The sequence below is a fragment of the Ctenocephalides felis genome, unplaced genomic scaffold (genome assembly GCF_003426905.1).
Source record: "Ctenocephalides felis isolate EL2017-DRISC unplaced genomic scaffold, ASM342690v1 CF-g0.4_SCAFFOLD_01170, whole genome shotgun sequence".
NCBI classification, from domain to species: Eukaryota; Metazoa; Arthropoda; class Insecta; order Siphonaptera; family Pulicidae; genus Ctenocephalides; species Ctenocephalides felis.
In genome coordinates, this window is record NW_020537324.1 from 43,477,060 (window position 1) to 43,492,690 (window position 15,631).

Below are 15,631 nucleotides of genomic sequence, written 5' to 3' on the forward strand. Positions count from 1 at the left end.
AGGCATTAAAAGAATTTACAAGAGTTGTTGTGTCACTGTTTGAGATGAATGTTATGATGCCATCAACATATCGGTAGTAAAAAAATTGTTTATTGTAGGAATTTAATATTGTGGATTCTATGTGTTGAAGGGCTATTTCAGCTAAAGATGGAGAAGCTGGAGATCCCATTGGCGTACCAAATGTTTGAAAATAGAATGCATTATTGAACTCAAAATATGTGTTGGAAATTAAAAATTTTATTGTTTCTCGATACCAATGTAGGGAAATTGTAGTATGGGAGGATAAATCATGCCATTTTCTAGTTATGGCTTCAAGAATAAGGTTTATTGGAACAATTGTGAACAGAAATACTACGTCTAAACTAATTAATACGTAATCATTTGGAACTGTGATTTGTTTAAGTTTTTCGACAAACTCGAATGAATGTTTTATGTGAAATGGGGATTGTTTGGTGACAGAAGTTATAGAATTATTTATATATTTTGATAATTTATAAAGTGGTGAGTTATTGTCTGATACAAAGGGGCGGAAAGGTAATTCAGGTTTATGTATTTTTGAAAGACAGGTATAGTCGTGGGTGGTAAGGATGTAAGTTTTTTAAATTGGAAGCTGTTTGGGTAACTGTTTATTAGTAACGATAAACTTGTGGCAACTACGGTTTATGTGTTCTGTAGGATCATTAACAGCAATGTTGTAAGTTTTGTTATCTGAGAGTAAATTTGAAACTTTTTCGAGGTAATATTTTTTGTTTAACACAACGGTTACGTTTCCTGTGTCGGCTCTAGTGACAATGATTTCTGGATTATTTTTCAAAAAAAAACAATTACATTGTTTCAGATCTCTTAAAATATAGTTATAGTCAAGATTTGTGCAAGAAGATTTTGTAAATGAAATGATTTTTTTGCAAAAGATGGACCTGGTTAAATTTTGATGTTTAGGTTCTTTAATTTGTTGTAAACAATTTGCTAAGTTACTGACAATTTCAATGAAATTGAATTTGTAAGAATTTATAGGAACAGCAAAATTCGGGCCTAGGGCAAAAATAGCGTGAACTTTCAGGGAGGTCAACGTTTGAACAATTCTTTAACCACTTCATTATAATAGTGCTATCATCTAATGTGATTTTTGTTTTTTCTAATTTTTGTTGGTATAACTTTTCATATTAAGAGTTTTTATGTTTTGATGAGAGTTTATTATTTCTGAGGTCTTCAAAATATAAGAAGTTATTTAAAATTTCGATTTCAACTACTTTTGACAACCAATTCGTTAATCGTTCGACTATTGTTTTCAAATTATGACTAATTTTAATACAATTTTCTATTGAGAAGGACATGAGTCTTAAACTAAAACTAGTTAACTTATAATCTTGTGATGAATAATTAAAATGTTCAAATTTATTAAGTTTAATTTGATAAAAATTTGGAATAATTTTCTCTTTACGACATCTTAGTAAGAAAATATGTTTATTGTTATTGATAGTAGATACAGAAATTAATTATACAAAAATACACTACACCATTACACTGTGATAACTTAACGATAACGATTAACACTGTGTTTATAGGGTAGTGTATTTTTGTATAATTAATTTTTGTAAGTACTTATATATATAAGTTCTATAACTTTATATTATTTTCCTCCTACATCATATAAAATCTTTTAGTTTTTCCACTGAATGACGGTCTCGATGAAGACCGAAACGTATGGATGAATAAAATAAAGTATTTCAAAACTACTTTAGTTTTTTTTACTTGGTGTTACTGCCCAATTCTAAATAAGTCATCAAAATATATATCAACACCAAACTCACATACTTCAATATAGATATATATATATATATATATATATATATATGAGTGAGTTCTTGAGGGCGATACATCAAACAAAGAAAAGCCAAAGATTTATAAAATAATCTTTATTTCCAAACGTTTCGACATTCAATTTAATGTCATCATCAGTGGATCTAAAAACAGTATGAAAATTAGCATATCTAGGTAATTATAATATATGTGGATTGGTAAAGTAACTATACAATAAGAGAAAAATTAACAAATAGCAACACTTAACAACAAATCAAATATAAAAGATAGGAAAGGTAGTAGAGACTAGAATTAAATAAATAATTAAAAAGTATAGGCAAAAATATTTAAGTACACTCATATAAACTTACGCATATATACATATATGTACGTACACATATACACATATACATATATATATATACATATATATATATATACATGCATATATCCATATACACACACATACAAACATATAATACACATATACATATACAGATACAACAATATATACCTATATATGTACACATGTACATGTAAGACTATACACATATAAATATACGTATATACATATATGCAACGTGCATGCATATTCACAACGCCGTACATGTACATGTATGAACCATACATATACTCATACCTATCTATGTAACTATAGCTATACACGTATACACATACATATACGCATAAACATGTATATACACATATATACACACATATATATATACATATATATATATATACACACAATACATATATATATATATACATATGTACATAAATGCTCACAAATATATATATATATATATATATATATATATATATATACATATACATATACATATATATATACATATATATATATATATATATATATATATATATATATATATACATACATACATGCATATATACGTATATATAATTACATGTATACACATATAAATATGCACATACATACAAACATACATGTAAATAAGCAATATACATATATATATACATACATACATACATACAAATACATATATGTATATATGCGTAAGTTTATATGAGTGTACTTAAATATTTTTGCCTATACTTTTTAATTATTTATTTAATTCTAGTCTCTACTACCTTTCCTATCTTTTATATTTGATTTGTTGTTAAGTGTTGCTATTTGTTAATTTTTCTCTTATTGTATAGTTACTTTACCAATCCACATATATTATAATTACCTAGATATGCTAATTTTCATACTGTTTTTAGATTCACTGATGATGACATTAAATTGATTGTCAAAACGTTTGGAAATAAAGATTATTTTATAAATCTTTGGCTTTTCTTTGTTTGATGTATCGCCCTCAAGAACTCACTCATATATTTCAACATCAAAATTAACTACTAAATCATATATATATATATATATATTAGGGTGGTCCTTAAAATGGTCATTTTCGAATTTCCTTGCTCTCAGGGGCTCAAATGGTTCCAAATTGATAAAAAACAATTCTCTGAAAGTTTTAGCTCTTAATATTAACGTTTAGATAGAGCGCAATTCAATCAAAGTTTGTATGGAAAGAGCATGGAAAAAATTTTGAAAATTTAAAAAAAATGTGTTAGGTATAACTTAGCGACAAATGAATGAGTTTTATTAATTCATTTGTTCGCTAAGTTACATCTAAAAAACATTTTTACAATTTTTGAAAATTTTTCCATGCTATTTCCATACAAAACTTTGATTGAATTGCGCTCTATCTAAACGTTAATATTAAGAGCTAAAACTTTCAGAGAATTGTTTTTTATCAATTTGGAACCATTTGAGCCCCTGAGAGCAAGGAAATTCGAAAATGACCATTTTAAGGACCACCCTAATATATATATATATATATATATATATATATACAGGACCGGTCCTGCCTTGCATGCAATGCATGCAAAAAATGCGGGCGCAAGCCTTAGTGGGCGCCAAAACGAGTTTCGGAAATTAAATTTATAATATAATATTTAGATTTTTTTATATAAAATCTAGAATTATTTATTTAAAATCTAGAGTACTCAATAAATTATAATAAATAATTTAACTTAACTAGGGATACGGAGACACAAAAAGCATATTTATTTTGCAATGTGATATCAGTAGAAACAATTAAACGATTATTAATTCTGCAAATTAGTAAATAACAGCTCTGTTTATTTCTTACTCTACTTATAAGCGCAAACCTGCGAAAGATTAAATTAGTTGTTGGGCATTATTGACGAAAAATTGCGAGCTGATTTTGTTGAATCGGACTTGTTAAAAAATATAAACTGATTATAAAAAATAGTGAGTCTGTGCTTAGAAAATGACTTGTTTATTCCGAGAAATTGAATTGTAACTTTTGCTTTTGTTGCAAATGTTTCGCATCTGTTGAACTTTGAATGTTGAAGAACGAAAATCTTAAGGCTTGTTTTATACCTAGTGGTGCCCATACTCTAACTTTAATAATTGTTAACTATACAGAAATAATACATATCAAATATAATAAGTTTTTTCTCAATATTGTTCAAGAAATGTGTAATTTCTTTGCTTTTTTTTACTGATTTTTGAATAATACTTCTAAAATACGTTGAAAATTTAACTTTAAAACAATAAGCTGATACTCTGAATATGACGGCTCTTACGATATCAATAAGGAGAAGTTTACGACGCATTTTTGGATATTGTAAATGATGAAAAATTAAATTAAATTAAAATTTTAAAAATCCAACATGAAATACGAGTGTTATGTTTGAAAATTAAATGCTAGTTTTTTTAAATATTAATATTGCACATACGTTAAAAATAATTGAATATTTCAAAATACTTGATTATAATCAACACCCGAATTGCCTGGATTTTCTAAATAAATTTAAAATCAATATATTATATACGCTTTTAGATTATATCTAATTTTTTGTGCACTAAATCCATAATAATTAAAAATTAATTTATTTATTTCACTTGATATTTTTGTTAAATTAAAGTTATAGAATTTAAGAAATGCATTTCAGAAATAGTATCAAATTAAAAATAAATACTATTTATGAAATGCATTTCTTAAATTCTATAACTTTAATCTAACAAAAATATTAATCCTTTTGCTATGGTAGTCGACTTACATCCTTAATCAATTTACTACATATTGAATATTACTAAAATGTAAAATTATGACAGGGATTGTTTTATTTATTGATATCGATAATAATAAATAAATTTAAAATCAATATATTTTATACCCTTCTGGATTATATCTAATTTTTTGTGTACTAAATCCAGAATAATTGAAAATTAATTTTTAAAAAATATGTAAATATTTATATAATTTTAATGATGAACTGTTAAAACGGTGAAAATTAATAGGGAGGGGGGCGCTAGAAAAAAAAGTTGCATGCTGGCGCTAAGGACCCCAGGACCGGCCCTGTGTGTGTATTTACCGGCCCGTGCATATGTGTGTATTTACCTCTGGCATAGGATCCTGCATGCACTGAAATAACAGTTGCATGATATTACTATTAACGACCAATTTTTCTATGTGTCCATCCAACCCTTCAGCTAGTCCAGATAGCAGATCAAGCGCGACGATCACAAAATCTTTGTCAGGGGCTTCAAACTGCTCTGGGCTCGTTGTATTAGCCTGAAAATATTTCATACACAATGTGTAGATCTAAATATAAATGTGTACAAAAGACTTTTTTTTATCTTTAATTATTTATTAACCACTTAAGCATACCGAACGAGGAACGAGACTCTCTCTCGCGCCGGGACTTGCTCTTGCCCCAGAGCTTTTCGCCACATACAAATATTCTGTTTTTACTACGAAGTAAACTGTCTCGCGTATGAATTGTTTCGATTTTTGCTATCCCGAGTACCATTCGCCCCTTTATTTATATATTATCTTCAAATTTTCAACTTCCCGTAGGGCAAGTTATAGTAATCGCAAAAAAATCGAAAATGAAAATTTTTATATATCTTTACGTTTCAAAACCTTCTGAACATTTTGACATACCTTAGAAAAAATGGATGTATGTGTGTGTGTGTGCGTGTATGTATGTATGTGCGGATACAAATTTTCGTCGACGATTTCGGGAACACGGGTCAACCGATTTGAATAATTCAACAAACATTCGATTCCTATTGATAAGGCGACGTGCTAATTAGTTTTTGGCGAAGGCAGGTCTAGCCGTTCCGAAGATACAGGGCAAAAAGTGCCAAAAACGGTAACTCAGTTTTTAAGAGAACGGAGCGTCCGATTTGAATAATTCAAAAAACATTTTATTCGTATTGACTAAATGAAGAACTGTTCAAATTTTTGGAGATATGGAGAAAAAAGTAAAAAAAATGAGCCATTTGGCGGTCAAAAATGAACATTAGACATATGCACATCAGAGTATCAGATATTTTATATAAAATTTAATAATGAATACATATATTATTTTGTTTTAGTGCTACGCGCGCTATCGCGTATTGATATTTTGTCTCTAGAACAGGTATGAAGCGCGGTCGCGCTGTCATTTTAGTACTAGTTTGTTGGAGCAGACGGTGCAAAAAATGATCATGCCGTTTTTGAGTAAGCGAATTATTCTAATCGGATGATGAGAATAAACATTAATTAACATTTTGCTTTTGTTTACGATGAGAAGAAACTATTAGTTTTCGTGGAAGGCAGGTTTTGAAAAAAAAAAATTATATTTTTAATGTTAAAATATTTTTTGAATTATTTGATTATTGTATTTTTTAATTATTATATATTAATAATTGATATATAATATATATAATATATTATTAATTAATTATAATATATTTCAGAAATTACGTTTTTTTTTCAACACGGTATGTTTCAAATCATTGATTAACTTTTATTGATTATTATTGATTATTTTTAATTACTCGAATTTTGAATTGCGGTACGGAAAGTTCCAGAAATTGCCTTAAGGCACGATGCCCTAATTGCCTTAAGACAGAATTCCACTTACAGCTAGTTGTCTCTATATTTTATAATTTTTAGCCTTTTTGTATTTCATATATATATATATATATATATATATATATATATATATCTATGAATGTGAGCATAACAATGATTTTTAGTCTATATCTTTAGCTTTTTTCACAATAAACTTTATTCTATAAATTGTGTATAATTTTTAATATACAATTTGTTAAAGGAATAATTAAAAAGTTAACTGTGGGAATTGAGAATCATCATTTTATTTAGAGCAGTACTACATTTAACATCACTCATATTTTGGTAATTCACTCATAATTAAAAAAACACTAATTATTATTTTTAACTGAACGGTAAATATTAGTATATGATGATATTAAGAAATTGTAGACATGGGTACAGGACAACGTCAAATCTGAAAAAGTGTTGATATATGCTACAAATTAGTTTTTGGAAAAGTTTTGGCTGAACCTTTGCCAAAAACTAATCACCACTTCTTCCAATCATTACAAATTGAATGTTTTTTGGATCATTCAAATCGGATACTCCGTTTTCTCAAAAACACTCTTTGCTTCGTATCTCCGTAACGACTGAATCCTGCGTTTGCCAAAAACTAATCTGCAAATTGGCTGATCTGTGTCGGTCACATACACACACAATAGCTCGCCGGATTTCCCATAATGTTTGGGCGAAATCGAAGATGCTGAGCACGTGTTCTTTATGTGCCCACTATTTAGTGCTCTACGGGACGATGTAGAAGAGATATTGAGGCGCAGAATTACTCCAGATACTATTGCAGAAGTGATGCTGACAACTGAAGCTGCTTGGAACGCCATAGACAGATTTGCGAAAGATGTGCTAATTAACGTGCGTCCTACGGTAAGAGGAAGGGCAAATGGGACTTCGCTCATTTGGACTGGACAAAAGACCAGTCTGGGATGCATAAATTTCCTTCGCAATACAAAAAAATCACTCACGCACACATACACTTCCATTTTTATAATGGTATGCCAAAATGTTCAGACACCTTCAAAACGTGATAAAATGCAAAAATTTTCATTTTCGATTTTTGGCTCATTACTATAACTTTTCCTACGGAAATTTGTCTACGCATACAGAACATATAGAATGTCACAAATTATAATAATTATGATTTTCCATGCGGAATAGGGAAAATAACAATTATTAGCTATCAATTTCAATACATGACTATTTTCAATAAATGACGTGAAAAAGAGTAGAAAAATAATTATTTCGAATAATAATACTCAACAATTTCAATACATAGCCCGGTGAATTTAGGCATTCAAGGTTACTTAAATCATAATGGGCTGAAACTTGGCAAAATTGTTTAAAATACAATTATAAAAGAGATCTCAAAAGTCCTCAATGATCCGATGCGAGCTAAAAAAAATGGCACAAGGTCAATTTTCAAAGATCACTGTTTTAAAAATACAATCACTTTGAAAAGTACGTTTAAACGCCACGGGGTAGTGTGTTTAGTTCGTTTTTTACGTGGTTTACCCAGCTGGCCTATTTCAAGGGTCTGTTGTAACATTGTATATTTTGGAACACTTGCAAAATAATATTTTATCCATACCCTTTGCAAAATTGTTAGGTAAATCGCGAGACGGGTTTTCAGATATCAGATACAAGTGGTAGGAGTTGGCCGTTCCGTCGACTTTTTTAACAGGACAACTGGTAGCTAGACGAATATATAGACAGATAAATATATTGACAGGTTATTTGGTAGACATATAGAGCGGGATAAAAGGTAAATTGGTTAACAGGTAAATTGGATGGCAAGTAAAATGGTAGATTGATAAACACGTTGATAGGTAAATTGGTAGACAGGTGAATTGATAGACAGGTAAATTAGTGAAGTTGTTTCGCAAGGGTTGTAGGGTTTTCAATGAATTGAAAATAATTTTATTGTAAGGTAAATGAATTAAAAATACTTTACAATTTTATCCTTTAATATTAAACACGATTTCTAGCGATAAAATGGCTCAATGTCAACTTGTAAATAAATAAATAAATACATAAAGGGACCTTGGCGGATAGCGATGGTTATAACCCTGCGGGGGAGTCACTTTTAAACTTAAGGGCAAGATTAGTCTATATCCAAAATTTCATGCAAATCGCAGCACAGTAAAAAAATTCATAGTTTTTACCCTTTTTTCCGCTCAATTTACTACACTAGTAGTGAGTTTGAGTGAAAGAGATAGAACATTGGAGCGAGAGAGAAAAAGACGAAAAACAATTGGGCCGAATTTATTGATAAGATAGCGTTGTTATGGCAACGTTGTGTTATGCTTGTTTCTTGGTGATAAAAACTGAAAATGTCTAACTAGTTGCTGTGCGATGAGTATAAAGGGTATGGGCGTGTTTCCATACAGAATTGGCCCCACCCTGGTATTTAAATAATTTTTATGCCATTTTATAGGTATTTTCGAGAAAATTCGAAATACCAAATTTCAAATCCGTAGCTCATCATTTATGTGTGTTTGCAAGTGTGTGTGTATGTGTGTGAGTGAATGACATAAGCCAAATAGCTCATAGAATAGTCATGTATTCTGATTGAAAAAAAAAAAAAAGAGATATGAGTGAAAACATGTGAAAGTGGCCCCTTTTTTCAAACTCACTTTTTGTCGGAAATATAAGAGATTTCGAAAAAATGTTAACGTCATTCTGTTTACACTGATCTTGTCTATGTTGTTCATAACAAATAATGTGAAAAAATTATTTATTAGTGCATGAAAAGGTGAAAATAATTTTTCATTTTCCATTTCCTACCAGTGCGGCTCTTTGGACACTACTTTTATATTAGCATCATTCGAAAGCCTGCACATTTTTCTTCTGTTATTCAAAATTCATTTGAATGTAAGTAAGTGGAACTTTGGGTTCCACTTTAAATGCAAGAGCGACGAGCAAGCATAAGGCTCGTGGTTATCGCGCGTCTCGACAAATCCTGTATATAAGTATAGAAATATTTATTAAAAACCAAAATTTATTTATATCTTGTATAGAAATATATTCATTAGTCATAATAAAAAATCCAACGCGCCGAATAAAACAATAATTATTATTGATTATTTTCATTTGTCGTATAAGCTCCTGACTAATATATTTCAATGTATGAAAAACTTAAGATTTCAATATTTTTTATTGGGACAATAGGGACCAATTCTGTATGGAAACACGCCCAGACCCTTTATACAAAAAAATTGAATAGTTTTAATGAATAATATTTTCATAGTAGTTAATTGGTTGAGCTATGAATATTGCTAAAGTTAAATTGTGAAAATACTTACAATGTGCTGATGCAAGGTTTGCTCAATAAGTGACATGCACCTCCTATAGACAGGTTCGCAATACGGCAGAAAACCAGATTGTAATGCTGTCGCAACACTGGATAAACACTAAATAGAAGACATTTTATTCAAATAAAATAATGAACTAGCATAAAACACAATTTGAAAAAGGTTTGTAAAAAGGAAGAAAAGTTGACTTGCATAAGAATTATCCACTAATAATTTTGAACAAATAAAACATCTTACATACAGAAAAGTGTAATATAACTCGAAAGTATAGTATTTTTTCAAACAAACAAAAATGGTATAAAAACGTTATATTTTTCAGTTTTATAGCAAAACTGAAAACAAGATTTCAAATAATTATTTTTGTAAAATCCTTTAAATGAAACGCGTACATTCAGTTTGGCCTGACCGTCTTGGTTGAATTAGTTTGCTCAAGTAAGCTTAGGGTGTTAATATAAAATTATGGTCAAAATATTTGCTATGTTATAATTTGAGACAATTCTCAAATGTTTTACAAGACTAATTAACTGTGATTTTGTCTTAGTAATAATATAATTGAAAATATATATATACTTACTTCAAGTAAAGGAAATAAATCTTTATCCTCATCCTTCAAAACATTCCATTTCTGTATTAAAGGTGGCATAAGCATGTTGATATAATCCGGTCGATTTAAATGGTGTCCTACAGAATCTGCTAGTGTACCAATAGCATCATATAATATAAGGAGATTTTTATGTTGATACTTTGTGAATGCAAATACTAATGTTTCAAGAATAAATCCTAAGTATGGGACTAGTTCTGTGCAAGCTTCCTCCTCTAATGTAGCAAAGGCTGAACATGCTGCTTCTTGAACACGTTTATTTGGATCCAGAACTCGCTTAAGCAACTAAAATTACAAAATTACATTATTTCATATAAATTGATTTAATTTATCATAAAAACAATTGCCGAATGGTTTTTATAATAAAGTTCTCTTCTAGCACTATATTAACTTTCCATAGGGTAGTTATAGTAATGGGCAAATTGCTTCCTCATGTGGTGCGAAATGAGCGAACAATTCTTAACGCACTTAGACGGTATATAAGTCCAGCCATTCTCTCCATTTTTTGAGTCTTCAGAACATCGGCCCATATGAGGATACCATATGTAAGCGCTGTGCGACACAAATCTTTTTCATTTAGATAGTATTTCCAAATTTCTCACAAAACAATAAAAGCGTCGCGCAAAGGATTCGCAATTCGTTCCACACATGTGTAGAATCTTGGTAAAAATATTTTTAAAAAAATCCTTTCTCCATTATATCTTCAATCAGTCACACACACTATCCATTTGTGGTTTTTAAATTAGTATTTGTGAAAATATTGTGTAATTACAAGTTTAATGTTTATAATACATAGTGTAGTGCATTACCATATCCTGATACCATGGATTATTAAAATTTTCCAATTTAACACTAAGATTAACTAATTGTAAGTACTTTTTACTCTTTTTATTTTTTATTTTCACTCCGATTCAATTGTTTTAGTTTTTAATTTTATTTTTTTAGTTTCCACTAAATGAAGGCTAGGATTATATAGCCGAAACGTATGGATTAAAAATAAATTTTTGAAAGAAATTCATGTTTTTTATTGTTGTTATGCCCAATTACTAGAATTTGTCAATATATATACATATTTGTCAAGCTTGAATATTGATTTTCAGCCAATCGTCGAAATTAAAACAAACTAGTTGATATTGATATTGGTATTTTGCCTTGAGGCAAGTTACATGAACTTCCCGATATGTGTAAATAATCGACTTAATCAATTAAAAATAAATTAATTTATGAGGGATTAAAAGTATTCCGAGTGGATTAATAACACATAATTGAAAACGAGCGAACACGTTAACTCGGAGTATCTTCTAAAAGCAAATTTTCGAAAATCAACATTTTTTATGATTGAACCAGTTTCCGTAGAACCTTAATGGTTTAGTATGTTCATTAAGACAAAGTACTCTATCGTTTTACCAAGTAAATCGTCTAATTTTAATTTTAACAAATGTCAAAAAAAAAAACTACTCATTTTCTCAAACTTTGATGAATTTTTAAAATTAAACTACTTGTAATATTTCAGTAAATTCTATGATATATATATATGTTACGGTAAATGTGCACTCTTGGTGAATGTGCACATTCACCGGTGAATGTGCACATTCCCCAAAACGCTAGGTGAATGTGAAGTTCTCAAACAATCAATTTAAAATAATGGTGTACGTGCGTACTTGGATCGGTCTCATGAACATCTTGTGTATTTGGCGCATGCGCACTAAATAGTTAATAGTAAATAATTGAATAGTAAAGTTTTAATATAGTGTATAGTAAATAATTAATATTAAATAGTAAATAGTTAATAGTTAATTGTTAGTAAAATAGTAAATAGAATTTAAAATAGTTAATTAGTGAATAGTTAATAGTTTAATAGTTATAGGTAAATAGTTAATAGTTTTAGGTAAATAGTTATTAGTTTAAGTAACTAGTTAGTAGTTAAATGTAAATAGTTAACAGTAAATAGTTAAATAGTAAATGGTGAATAGTAAATAGTAAATAGTTATTATTGAATAGTGAATAGTGATAACTAAATGGTTTAACAGTTTATAGTTAAATAGTTGAATTATAAATAGTGAATAGTTAATAGTAAATAGTGAATAGTTAATAGTAAATAGTGATAACTAAATAGTCAAATAGTGAATAGTGATAACTGAATAGTTAATAGTAAATAGTGAATAGTGATAACTGAATAGTTAATAGTAAATAGTGAGTAGTGATAACTGAATAGTTAATAGTAAATAGTGAATAGTGATAACCGAATAGTTAATAGTAAATAGTAAATAGTAATAACTGAATAGTTAATAGTAAATAGTGAATAGTGATAACTGAATAGTTAATAGTAAATAGTGAATAGTGATAACTGAATAGTTAATAGTAAATAGTGAATAGATAATAGCAAATAGTGAATAGTTATTAGTAAATAGTGAATTAAGAATAGTTAAATAGGTAATCGTTAATGGTTAAATAGTTAATAGTTATTAATTAAATAGTTAATAGTTCATAGTTAATAGATAAATTGTTAATTGCTAAATAGTTAATAGTTAATAGTGAATAATAAATAATGGATAATAATATGCTCATGACTAAAATAAATTATGTAAATATAAATATAAATATATAAATTAGTATTTCACCCGCACATGCGCGAGTTGAACTCACATTCGCCAAATGAGCGTAACATATATATCGCCAAAAAATGTTCCATAAAAACCGTCTTAAATTTTTTTTTCAACAGTCAATTACAAGAAAACGGCTAGATAGATTTTCACCTAAACCTAATCAGTATCATTCCCAACTGATATCTTTCGAGTTGTTTTTGATTTCTTTAAATCGATTCGGTAGTATGAGCCTAAATGTGGACGAAAAGTTTAACACTTTTTTCCAAATTGCAAAGAAACGGCTCGTCCGATCGCCGCACAAAACAGAGAAACGATAATCCTCATCGAGATACATCAAATGGCTTTTAAATTTCTGAAATGGGTACAGGCGTTTTTAAGCAAACGTCGATGAAAGGTCTAATTTTGACAAATGCCAAAAAACGATACTAATTTTTGCAAACTTTGACGAATTTTTAAAGTTAAACCAATTGTCGTAGGACCGTAATATTTTAGTATGATCTAGAAGACTATAGTATCTACCGTCAAAAAAATAATAAATATCGTAGATTTTTTTTAACACTTTATTACAAGAAAACGGCCCGGCCGATCTTTACCACAAACTAATCAGCACGATTCCCAACCAATATCTTGCGAGTGGTTTTTGAATTTTCAAAATCGATTCAGAATTGCGGGCTAAAACGTGGACGAAAAATATTTCACTTTTCTGCTATTTATCAAAAAAACGGCTTGGCCAATCGTCGCACTCCTCATCGAGATACATCGAATGGCTTAAATTTTTGAAATCGGTCCAGCCGTTTTTGAGAAAACGTCGACTTACGGCAAAAAATCTGTTCACATGTACACACACACACGAACTTAAAGAGCACATAATGCCCTCCTATATTGTATGTATTCAATTGTAGTACATTATGAAAAGAGAAATAGAGTTCTCATAGTGCACTACGATTGAATACATGCAATGTAGGAGGGCATTATGTGCTCCTTTAATTCTTCGTTTATTAATATATTAGTATAATATTCTTTATACAATTTTAGTGTTCATTAAATTTTACATTATTAATTTTTTCTGTGTTTTTCCTGGTTTGATTACTGAATGATGACACACATCAAGTGTCAAAACGTTTAATGGAATAAATAATTTTTTTATTTAATCTTTTTTTAATTCAATGATTGGGCTGCAAAAAAATATTTCAAATATGTATCAACGTCGACAAAACTATCATCATATATATGAATTCTTGCTTCGAACAAAGAACCAAAAAGTAATAAAAAACAAAAAAGTTTTAAAAAACATTTTTTTATTTACTGTCGACGTTTCGGAACTAGGTACGCTCCATCTTCAGGAGATCTTTCAAAAACCTGATCTTCATAAGATTTAAGCAAACAATATGCTTGAGAAAAGCAGAAGATAGTCGATTTTTTATATAAAATGAATAAAATTGTGGAAAAAGTAATGTACAGAAATATGACAATATAATCAAAATGAAAATGATAAAAAGAAATGAGTGAAAATTTCGATTTTTCGAAAATTTTCAATTTTTGAAATTTTTGAAAAATTAAGAGAATGAAAAAAAGGTTAAAGAAATTTTTTAGAAATGTTTTTTTTTTATTGATAACTTTGGAACCGTTAGACCTGCCTGAAATTTAATCATTTTTTCACACCACTAACAAAAGTAAAATTTTTTTTGAATGATTCTAATTGGATAATTCGTTTCTCTGCATGATCATTTTTTGTCAAACCATACGCCAACAAAAACTGCTAGGCCTACCTTTCTTAAAAACTAACCAGTACCCTCTCCCAATCTGTACGAACTGAATGGTCGTTCAAATCGGATGGTCTGTTCCCATAAAAAACTAATTTATACTTTCTGCACTTTTTGCTCCGTATCTCCAAAATGGCTGAAACTGTCTTCGAAAAACTAATCAGCACGTCTCCCCATTAGATGAAATTGAATTTTTTTTTTTTAAATATTTTAAATCGGTTGATCAGTGCGCCCAAGATCGTGCACAAAAAATTGTATCCAAACAAAACACACACACACACACACACACATCCATCTTTTCTAACTGAACAAATTTTCATTTTAGATTTTTGTGCGATTACCATAACTTACTCTATGAGAAGTTAAGTTTTAAAAAAAAAACTATAATTGATAACTCATAATTAAGTACTTACTTCAGTCATCAAAGGCTTCAAGTATGAATCATGTGGTTGGCTTACTACCCAATGTGAATACCTAGATAAAGTCCAACATGTGATGGCCCTAACAAGTGCTTTATTATCTCCTAGTGATCTGATAAGGTATGGTATTAATTCAGGCAAGTGTTGTATCATTCCATTCATGCATCCTAAAAATA

The 15,631-nt window shown here is 29.0% G+C and overlaps 1 protein-coding gene across 1 annotated transcript in view; it reads right to left on the minus strand.

The window, feature by feature from the left end:
- The window catches only part of LOC113367265 (transportin-1-like), a 51,313-nt gene that overhangs the window by 22,820 nt on the left and 12,862 nt on the right, over window positions 1-15,631 (minus strand). Inside the window, 4 exon segments of the mRNA XM_026608889.1 lie at window positions 5,233-5,432; window positions 10,058-10,165; window positions 10,641-10,952; window positions 15,450-15,622. Of these exon segments, the coding sequence (XP_026464674.1) occupies window positions 5,233-5,432; window positions 10,058-10,165; window positions 10,641-10,952; window positions 15,450-15,622 (793 nt within the window).